This window comes from Argopecten irradians, chromosome 3, assembly GCF_041381155.1.
Source record: "Argopecten irradians isolate NY chromosome 3, Ai_NY, whole genome shotgun sequence".
Lineage (NCBI taxonomy): Eukaryota > Metazoa > Mollusca > Bivalvia > Pectinida > Pectinidae > Argopecten > Argopecten irradians.
Window position 1 is genome coordinate 40,112,689 of NC_091136.1, and position 12,077 is coordinate 40,124,765.

General features: G+C 36.5%; 1 protein-coding gene across 14 annotated transcripts in view; it reads right to left on the reverse strand.

Moving 5' to 3' along the window:
* The window catches only part of LOC138318562 (muscle-specific protein 300 kDa-like), a 197,561-nt gene that overhangs the window by 175,358 nt on the left and 10,126 nt on the right, over nt 1-12,077 (reverse strand). For all 14 annotated transcript variants that reach the window (XM_069261040.1, XM_069261038.1, XM_069261045.1 and 11 more), the window contains exon 2: nt 10,012-10,245. In XM_069261040.1, the coding sequence (XP_069117141.1) occupies nt 10,012-10,144 (133 nt within the window). In that variant the 5' untranslated portion in view covers nt 10,145-10,245. The remainder of the gene's footprint in view (nt 1-10,011; nt 10,246-12,077) is intronic.

Consider the following 12,077-nt stretch of genomic DNA (forward strand, 5'->3'; position numbering starts at 1 on the left):
GGGGGGGGGGGGGGGGGGGGGGGGGGGGGGGGGGGGGGGGGGGGGGGGGGGGGGGGGGGGGGGGGGGGGGGGGTTGCATCCTTCGTCAGTGTCCTGTCGTCAGACCATCAATCCTTACCCACTGGTGAGATAATTGTACCCAACGCTTCAAAATTGCCCGTTCTCATTCAATTATTTATGGGTGTCATTGACAGAGCTATAATGATATTTACTCCTCCCATTGTTTAAATCCCTCAGAAGGTGTCTCACCCACCAATAACAAGTGTTGGACAGTTTTAGTAAAAGGAGATGCTCAATACACCATCTAAGATAAGGCCTGGAGTAAGGGTAAAGTTCCATCTGCAGTGAGCTACAGTCTGTATCTATACCCTGAGAACATGTAAAGCCACATCTGTTAACTGTTCAATAACATATATCTCTCCCACACTCCTCCCATAGAAGGCTACACAACTTTCTTCCTTTGGCCTTCAGCGGGTCGTGGTAAAATGTAAATCAAATTGGGGATCAATGAGTTTTCAGTATTGGATGGCCATATTATCGTTGGTTTATATGGCCGAGAAAAATTCCTGTCACCAGTATACCGTTGGGTTTGTTATCAAGCTGCGACATAGACATCTCCACATATAAATACACCAACCATGTTGGTATATAGGTATATCCTATAGGTAAAGTTTAATATGGCTCCAACATGTTAGAAATTAAATGGAACTGATGCCTTCTCCGCAGGTTTTCACCTACAAATAATGCCATGCGGACGTGTCAATATAAAGCTATCACCGTTTCTGATTTATACCATACACAAACTAACGGCCTATTCTCTGAGTATAACGTAAACCTTATTCACAGGTAACGGAGAGTGATGATCAGAACAGCGGCAAAATTTCCCACTTGGCTACCTCCATGGTACCAATGAGAATTTTGTCCATGTTTGGTGAAGTATGTGAGGTTTATTGTTTATACTACAGTATCTGGAGGAGCGTTGTGTAATCCTCCTACTGTTTATATACATTCTGGTCGTGTTTGATTCCAGCGAACAAATTTACGGATCTTGTAATGAAAAGATTGTTTGATAAGTCCAACTTGTATAGAATTACTGGACTTTTGTTGAACTTTCGATATTGAATTAGTTTTTCTATTTAAACATACTACCTACTCATGTGCCCATATCAGTTTATCTTCTGACGTGGAATAACTTTCAGATTGTACTTATATACCTTCTGAGTAGATATCTCAACTCGATTTGCATTTCCATTTAAACAGTACCTATTCCCAGGCTTGAACAATGCTTTAATCAAGTTATCGGGTGTGCATTGGCAAAACTAGCTGATGATATCTTCAGGCAGAAAATTGAATTCTGTCACAAGATGTCGGTCAGAATTGTAAGATTGTAGGTTTTTTGTAGTTGTATTTAAAATGTGCATGAATTATTCTCTTATGAAAAAGGTAAACAACTGCATCTTATTGTTGAGTTCAAAAAAATAGAAACATTGATTCAATGAACTGCATGTGTTGTAAAACAGGCCTCATAATGTCAATATTTGCACATGTGCATGTTTCCTATATATATGTAAATATTGTCTGCAAATAGACTACATTTCAGCAAATAAGCCCAGGCAAATAAATCATTGATTTCCTAAAATAGCAGAGGCCATGATGACCAAGTGGTGTTTTCATATATTACTACAAGCACTTAACCTCTTGCTCGCGAGTTGGAATCCCATATATGGCAGTTACAAGGTACTGAACGCTGGTTGGTGGTTTTTCTCCTGGTACTCAACTTTCCTTCATCTATAAACCCTGGCATGTCCTTAAATGACCTTGGTTGTTGATAAAAATAAAGATTAAACCAAACCAAATCCTTAAATAGCACAAGCTAAAATCATTCTTAAGTAAGCACTTCCAAGGTATAATGTTAATAACTTCCAAGATAATTTTAACATAAATATTTTATATTGTATAGTTATTCGAGGATAAATGTAACAATTAAGGGAGACAATTTGTGGATAAACTCAGTGTTATACTTTTACACTACAAGTGAGATGATTATTTAGGGATGTACACATCTTTAATTTATTTCGAAAATTATTATACATAAATACTTTGTTATCAAATTTTCTGTCGCCTTTATTCAAGTGCCAGTGTCTCTTGAAATTTGATACTTAACATTCTGGTCATCCTAACCAGACACATTAAGTAAATCAAACGTCACTAATCCAAACAATTACTTATTATAACATAAATATTTTCATGCCCTCTAAATCCATACACTGTCATGTTTATATCTATTTATATACAACAAAGCTGCTTGTTTATGTCTCTAGATTACATAAATCTGCTAGAGTCTTGACATACATGTATTGATCTACTTCAAGTTCAATATCTACCCTGATTTTCTGATCAAAGAAATCGGCCAGTTTATGAGCACAAAACTGTCCTAGCTACTAAGGTATGTGTGTGTATATACCTACATGGTAAACAAGTTCAAACATGTAATAACATATAAGGTTAAATAACCGTAATGTTTTCATTTCAAATGCTTGGAGGTTATATAAAAGTTATGCAGCTGTAAAATACTAATTTTTACTGTTTTACAGTTATAATAAAGCAATAACTTCTAGATATGTCAATACAAGACACAGCTGGGACCTCCAGGCCCGAGGATAGGGGATCCCGGAGGACCCAAGGGATTATCCCAGGGGTCCATCCTAGAGCCAGGCAGGACCTGGGGACCTATATCCCAGGGGTCAGGCAGAGCCAAGGTGCCTATCAAAGGGGTAAGAGAAGACCTAGCAGCCTACCCCATGGGCCAGACAGGACCTAGGTTATATTCCTGGGGCCAGATATGACCTAGAGTACCATGTGGGTTGGACAGGACCTAGGAGCCTATTCTAGGGGTCGGAAAGGACCTAGGGGCTTATCTCAGAGGCTCCCGATGTAATGCTAGTAAACTTAAAATATTTCCTTTTTCTTAAATTAAAATATCTCCCTTTTTCTGTTCCATGGAAACTTGTGGCCACACAATCCAATAATTCACCATTTAGTTTTCAGCCTAATATCCCAAACCAAACTAGTTTTAAATCTCTTTATAGCATGCATAGAAAAACTAAAGAGAATTTTTATGTAAACATCTGTTTCCCTTTTGTTCCCTCCACCCAGTAATGGGCCACGCCCATTATCTATACACAACAATCGATGTCTTTTACTTCAAAATGCTTCAGGATAATTTTGTTTTAAGTCCAAAATCTGATGATGTTTTGTATGAAAACATTGACAGTGAAATTACCACAGTTAACACCACAGTCTAATCTTACAGAGGTCGGTCCTTTTGAACCTAATGGACATATCACTCAGCCAGTCCAGAAAGAACAAGCCATTCAAAGCTTAGAATTATTAAAAATAATATTTTGAAGCGGTCCCTTAAAGTACGAAAGTTAGCCCTGTGGGGCTATCAGAGTCAGTAAGAGCAAAGGTGAGATCTCAAATCCTACCAATGATATTTTTCTAAACCAGTAAATTGCAAACAAGTTTTATCAGGTAATGCCTGTTTTAATGATTTTTCTCCAGGTACTATGGCTTTACTCCACCTCCCTAACCTGACATGGCCTTAAATGTCCCTGGCTGTTAAATGTAATAAACCAAGTTTTTCCAATTTTAGGACAGTCTCCCCGACTCAAGGAATAAATAGAATAGCTTTTGTGTAGAAATGGTCAAACTTTATCATTCCATAAATACATTATTATAAATACAGCTTATATATTACATTATACCAAACTTTAACTTTTTCCCACTGCAATGCTTTCTGAAAATTCCATTCCACTATTGATGTACTCACTAGTTTTCATCCCTATACAAATTGGAGTAAATTGAATCAGGCATTTGAGTACACTTATATAGCTTTGTGAATGTTATTGATAGGCCACGCTATAGAATTTGTGATAAGCCTATTGATAATTTCCTACTGACCAACCACCACAAACCATTTCCAATTACCACTGAGGGATAAGTACAATATAAAAATATAAAACCATAGTTACAGGTGATGGGACTGTTTTAATGTATATTCATAATTACATTGATAACTACAAAAAATGCACGTCATATATACAAGTTATTTATCATAAATCAAACAACTTAAAAATATTCATGAACTTCTATCAAAACACCAAACTACCAAAAATACCTTTATTTTTTATTCTTTGTGGATTGTTTATCATGAGTATATAACAGATTTTTGAGGAGAAAAAAATGCTGTTTTGTGTGTGTTTTATGAACTGTGTATCACAAGCCTACCAGAGTTGTCCCCCTTTTATATACTGAGCAGATTAAAGCATTGCTGACTACTAAATTACACATTGGTCCGGCTGAAGCCCAATACAAGAAAAGAGTGATATATTAAAAGAAGCAAGCAGTGTGGACTGGATGGTTTTATGATATAAAATAAATACCTGTATAAAACATATGGTTTTTATCATTCAATTAAGCCAAAATTCTTTGGAAACATACATAGGCTGTTGGTTGAAACAAATTATATATGACAGCTACCTGGTCTCTATCATAGTCAGGTCATCTGTTCAATCAGTAAATTAAGGAAGGGAAGGTGCTTTGTATACTGTCATAGTCTGCTGGTAATACAGCATTGTTAAATTAAGAGGTGGGATAATTCCAAGCACCAATACCATACACATCCCTGCATTTTATAAGCACATGAATGTCTCTAATTTAAATATTTTTTCAGTAAAATTTCTAGTATTTTAACACCATAATCTTTCATAAATCTTCATCTTAATTAAGGTCTCTATGACCTGTAAATCTTTACCTTAATTAAGGTCTCTATGCTGTCTCCTTAGATTAATCACCCTATTCAGTTCTAATAAGTCTAATAATGCTAGGTTTCTATGGTGGAGGAAAGCCGGCGGCATACCCGGAATACCCGTAGGAAAAATACCGGTCATTGGTCAGTATCTATCAACAGATCCACATGGGATTCAAACCCCCAATCCAAAGATGGAGGCGACTTGTCATAATTTGTTGGGACTTCTTAACCACTCGGGCACAGCGGTGCTAAAATGTCATCCAAAATCTAAGTTGGTTACAAATGTGACACAAAAGACATAACCTTCTATAACTCATACAGCCTAACCAAAAACGAAAATTGCTATTTATTTAGATAATTACAAAATACAAAGTTTTCAAGTGTAAACCATAACCTTGATATACATGTGTATATGTGATTTAATCCGAAAGTATTGTGTACTATTCTGGTGATAAACTTTCTTTAGATTATCTTACAATCTCAAGATCTGCAGCAAAATCAAACTAATTTTATATTTACAGGTTTATGAAATTTAACCAAAATGCTTATATTATGACCATCCATTAAAACAGGCTTCTTTAGTAAATTTAAGCCCTTCTTTAAGTTTGACTCAAATTTTCACAAAAGACATTATGGTAAAACGATAGTGTAATCATACCTGTCATAATAGAAATGTAATACGTTGTGATTTACAGTTAATTTTCCACCGTTTAACCCTAACCCTATAATGTGGTTTCCCTCCCTTTCACCCAGCGAGTCAAGACATGTAATTTGTAAGTTAGGACCTACATGTGTATTCCCTACATATAGGCTTCAGAACGTATTGTTAGCATAAAATGCTGAAACTACTACCATCTAAATAACAGGAAGAATCATTTGAAAGCCTGGTCGTATATTTTTGTGTATTTCTTAAGTAATATTTTTCAAAAATCCTGGTAAATTCTATATTATAACAGTCCAAACCCATCTATGATTCAGATTTTTCTATTTTTAAATTTTTTTTTGTTGAACCTAACTAGTTCTAAATTATACACAGGTTTATTAATCTATCGACCTACATATCTAACTCTGCTAAACAGAATCACATACCTCAGCACATTGACCAAATATTGGTACACTATTGTTCAAAATTAAAGATTAATGACTGTATTTAACAACAACCAAATCGACAGAGACTGTTGACGTTTAGATTGAAGCCGTCCGCAGTATCAACAGGAATAATGTTTTACTCATATATATCTTTGCAGAATTTATTGGATTTTCAATCCAGCCGACAGCTATGCTTTAATACCATGTATAAATAAAATATCAGATTGACAATAGGCCTGGAGGACTGAACTGTTACTTGGGTATTTAATCAATCAAGGGTAATTGTTCTCATCAATGCTAATGAATGATTTCTCTTTTTCTCCTGTTGCTATATATGATGAGATACTGGTTAGTAACGAATCCATAACCATTAGTTTTCAATTGGAAATAGAGTATTTTCATATTCTACCCAAAAAGAAAGGAAATTTACAAGACAATTCCATTCATGCCAATCCATAATGCAAATCATCAAGTTGAACCTCAGACAACCAGAAACCTTACACATGAACAACTAATGTGTTATGGCTATCAAGATAAAAAGCCATTATAAATACATCTAGTTCTAATAACTTTATGACATGTCTGGTATCCTTTATAAATTTGTGTATCCGAAAAGGAAGGGATCAGTTTTATAGAGTGTTGATTGGTCAGAATATGACATATATAGTTATGTATAGCTCATTCTAAATTACACGATATCAAAAGTTTTCAAATCATCTTGCAATTATCTTTTGATCACATCATTTTTATAAGATTTATAGGGGAACTACACTTACACACGTTTTTTTTGTCACTGTAAAGTTACTTTACTTGTGGACGCTTTAATTTAATCCTGATCATTCTAATGGAAAGATCAAGATATTAAAGTTTGACTTAGACAGTCTCTTTTCGTAAGGAAAAAGACATAGTTTTTACAGAATATAAAATCTCATTTAGGTTATAATATTTCACACCAAAGCTCAAAATGCAATGAGTTTTTATGGGGAAAGTGGCAGACAAAGCACGGAGAACAAATGTACTCGACACAAGTGTCACAAAAAAACGCAGATCTCTTATCAAACTCTTATCAAAGAAGATAATTGCCACAATTTGGTTATGTCAGAGACATCAAAACTATAGTTAAGGACATTTCAGACTTCAAAGATTTTCTTTTTTACTTTAAGAATCCTTTTACAAGAAACCTATGAAGTATTAAACTTGAATCCTTATGCCCATGCATACAAAAAAGGTAAATATAAGATGTATCAGCAAATGAATTGCACCAATGCAGAAATTTCTACAATGTAAATTCACACATGCATCAACAACACTCAGAAAAAACAAACAGTCCCACGAATAAAATTACCATGACAATTCCAAAGTTAATCAATGCAGGTAAAATTGATTGTCTAGAATGAGGAGCAGTATCTATCTGTACTCCACACTTAATACACATTTACTAGCAGGATGTCTGCCGCATTATTACTGGTATCCTAGCAACACCAAGCTTCCCTGCCGACATTAATGTGCCATTAACACATTCCATCAATGTTAGACAGATGTTGCATGAACTGCTGCCGATTGAACACCTCCAATTCACCATGATGACTGATGACAAAATGGCTAACAACACATCCTACGTAAATGAATTGTACATTTTATAGAAATGTACTGTCAACAGTCTGCATTCACATTTCATTAGAAACTTGAATGCATTCTTAAGGACATATTTTAGCTTTTGAACACTGTAACTACTTCAGTGATGTAAACAGAGTTCTTTGGTCTTTTAAACACTTAAAATAGGAAGATAAAAAAATTGAGTTTCGTTATTTAGACAGGAACTATGTAAGGAACCAGACTGAAGACATCATATAGACTATTGGACTCTTTATGTATGATAGGATATATTAATTCCAGGTTAAGAAAGTGAAAGAAATCCAGAGTATTCAAAGAAAACACACAAACCTACTTTTTGAACCTGGCCTCACAGGGTTTCAAACTTGCAAACCTTAGGTGAAGGACTAGTGCATGGTTATACATATGTTGAAACACCTTAATAACTCAGGTCTCTGTGGCCCCTAATGCAAGATCTCATATGGATATACAACAATAACTACATACCTTATCAGGCCTATAGTAGGACCAACTGTTTGACATTAAGTTTCTAACTTTTTAGTTCAATCCTGTAAACTTGACAGTAGGTCAAGGACATTGATTTAAACAAATCAAAAAGCTTTGATACTCACAAATGCAAGTAGGAACATACAGGATGGAATAGGATGGACATGGGTAACACTATATTTTCTCTTACTCAGGACTGGGATAACCACATTTTACTGGTGTGAGATTTTTCTATCACCCTAGGGTAAAGACAAGATACACAAGATTTTTGTACATTCTCAACGTTGTATGTTGTGACAGTAGCATGACGTCAGGACAACAATGCAATTCATTCAGGTCACATCATCCTTGCTTACATTGCTAACATGTCATTTTTAGAGACACAAAGTGGTGCAGAAGTTAAGTAAGACAAGAAGAATCATTCACACCCTTTGGGTGAGACAAAAGATCTCAACTCTTGATATAAGATTCTTAAGCTGTCGAACACTCAGCAAAGTCTTGTGTTTAACAACTGAAGAATCTTACCCCTCGGGTTGAGATTCTGCTGTCTCACCCCAAAGATTCTATTTACAGTACCACCCCTCACCCCAACTCCCCATTTCATGGCGGGAGGGATTAGAAATCAAATGTATCTCTGGTGTTAAAGGATTTATCTGCAATCTGGGAGGTCTCTCTTCCTGGCTCAAAACAGAACATACAAACGTCAAAACCATGTTCTTCATAATAAACTCATGATGACATTTACAATTTGAAATTCACAACCATTTTCAAACTTGGACAAATATCAAACTCATTTCCTCGAATATAATACATAGGAGGTATTTATATAAGTGTCATATAAAGCCGACATAGAATGACTTGAGCGATCCAATATTTGTGCGGTTGGAGATAGACCCGACAGGTAGTAAATCGTAAAGACTGGTAATAAAAGTATACAGAATCATTACCTACATGTCAACAGGCCTTTTATAGCAGGTACACACACCTGTGTGACGTCTACCCTACCATTATACCACGTCAATAGCACCAGGGAATGGTCGACAAAATTAAAATTCACAGAAGCTGTCCGACATTCCTCAGGGATCATGGAAGATTTATCGGAGTAGACTACTTTTTTTAAAAACTATCCTATCTAAAGGAAAACTGTCATAGAGAGTTCAAAGTCCAAAATCACGGAATTGGGCTCTTTTAGTTTTCTAAATCCAATTGATTTATATCTTGATCTAAGATATCAACCTGGATCATCAGATATTTCCTCAGCTTTGAGCAATGCCGCTGGAACCCCTACTCTTGCACACATGACAATCACTGTGCAGATATTTATAAAGAGAAAATCTGCCTAAACCTAAATGTTCTATCAGTCAATCAGGTTTCTGAAGCATGTTTACCCATTGAAATTAACAGGCCATATACCCACTCAAGGCCCCAATGACAAGTTTTCCAACCTTGCCCCCAAAGTCAAAAACCCTAATGTGAGTTTCCCATCCTTGACCCCTCAGACCAGCTACAGTCAAGACCACCTAAAGTAAGTCTCCCATTCAAGGTACCCCAAATGAGTTTCACAGTAACAGCCCCTTCAGACATTTCCCCATGCCCCTTATACAAGAGACCCTCATTCAAGACTCCTAAGTGACCAAGTCCATGTTATCAAATAAAGATGCATCAGGCCTGATACCTAGACATGGCCCCTCAATGTGATACATTTACCAGGCTAAAGAATCTCAGAAGAGTAGGTACTGTCCTCAAATCCTCAGAAGAGTAGCCGTCCCTAAATGGGTTATCCAACCCTCAAAAGGGTAAAAGTCCCTAAATGGTTATCAGACCCTCAGAAGAGAAGACAATGTTTTCAAATAGGTTATCTAACCCTCAATAGAGTAGAAGTCCCTAAATGGTTATCAGAGCCTCAGAAGAGAAGACAATGTTCCCAAATGGGTTATCCAAGGTATCTTGGACAAGTTAGTATACATTGTGTTTCAAGGTTGTTTCTTTTGGGCGAAAACATGACTTACTTGCTAATTGCTGAATCTGCATTTGTATGCCCTTTCCCCCGATGCCGCCCCGGGGAGTGGTTGGGCCAGAGCTGTCCCGAGGAGACATCCCCCCTAGTGAGGACAGTGACCCGGAGTTCCTTCTCTCTGCCATTGTGATATGTACAGGTCAATGAGTGTTACAAACACTGCCTCTCCCCTCTGTTCTTCAACATGGCATCCGTCCTAGGTGCATTCTACATTGTTACCGTGGATCTGAAACAAAACAGAATGTAGAATCATGTAAATATAGATTTCAACAAACATTTTTTTTTGTCAGACTGATCATGAATTCTGCATCATATTGATTTTAAAGCATCACATACAGTTCAGTGTCAACTGGTTTTATTTCATGTGTGTATTGGGTATGCTATCATAACGTCATACAGAGTCTGTACTGGTATAGTCTAAAACAGTAATTGCATCATATAGGCATAGAACTGTCTATAACTGTACTATACGGGGCTACAGTAGTCTAGAATTTACAGCTCACTATATTTATTTTTCCATTCCATTACTACATCATACAAGCCTATGAATCGAGAGTCAATAATATAATTACACCAAACAGACCAAGGACATTTGTTTTTCCAATTGTACTATACAATCAAGGACATTTTGTAATTACATCATATGAGTCAGGCATAGTATGTTATTACATCCTACAGGTCAGGAGTTGTTTGTAATTATTTCTTCAGCTCATGATAGTCTAAAATTACATCATACAGGTCAGATGGGTAGTTTGTAATTACATCATACAAGTCAGGGGGTAGTCTATAATTACATCATACAGGTCAGGGGATAGTTTGTAATTACATCATACAGATCAAGGGGTAATCTGCAATTACATCATACAGGTCAGGGGTAATCTAATTACATCATACAGGTCAGGGGGTAGTCTGTAATTGCATCATACAGGTCAGGGGGTAGTCTATAATTGCATCATATAGGTCAGGGGGTAGTCTGTAATTACATCATACAAGTCAGGGGGTAGTCTATAATTACATCATACAGGTCAGGGGGTAGTCTATAATTACATCATACAGGTCAGGGGATAGTTTGTAATTACATCATACAGATCAAGGGGTAATCTGCAATTACATCATACACGTCAGGGGTAATCTAATTACATCATACAGGTCAGGGGGTAGTCTGTAATTGCATCATACAGGTCAGGGGGTAGTCTATAATTACATCATATAGGTCAGGGGGTAGTCTGTAATTACATCATACAAGTCAGGGGGTAGTCTATAATTACATCATACAGGTCAGGGGGTAGTCTATAATTACATCATACAGGTCAGGGGATAGTTTGTAATTACATCATACAGATCAAGGGGTAATCTGCAATTACATCATACAGGTCAGGGGTAATCTAATTACATCATACAGGTCAGGGGGTAGTCTGTAATTGCATCATACAGGTCAGGGGGGGTAGTTTGTAATTACATCATACAGGTCAGGGGGTAGTCTATAATTACATCATACAGGTCAGGGGGTAGTTTGTAATTACATCATACAGATCAAAGGGTAATATGTAATTACATCATACAGGTCAGGGGGTAGTCTATAATTACATCATACAGGTCAGGGGGTAGTTTGTAATAACATCGTACAGGTCAGGGGGTAGTCTATAATTACATCATATAGGTCAGGGGGTAGTTTGTAATAACCTCATACAGGTCAGAGGGTAGTCTATAATTACATCATACAGATCAGGGGGTAGTTTGTAATTATATCATACAAGTCAGGGGGTAGTCTATAATTACATTATTCAGGTCAGGGGGTAGTTTGTAATAACATCATACAGGTCAGGGTAGTCTGTAATAACATCATACATGTCAGGGGGTAGTTTGTAATAACATCATACAGGTCAGGGGGTAGTTTGTCATTACATCATACAGGTCAGGGTAGTCTGTAATTACATCATACAAGTCAGGGGGTAGTTTGTCATTACATCATACAGGTCAGGGGGTAGTTTGTAATAACATCATACAGGTCAGTGGGGGTAGTTTGTAATAACATCATACAGGTCAGGGTAGTCTATA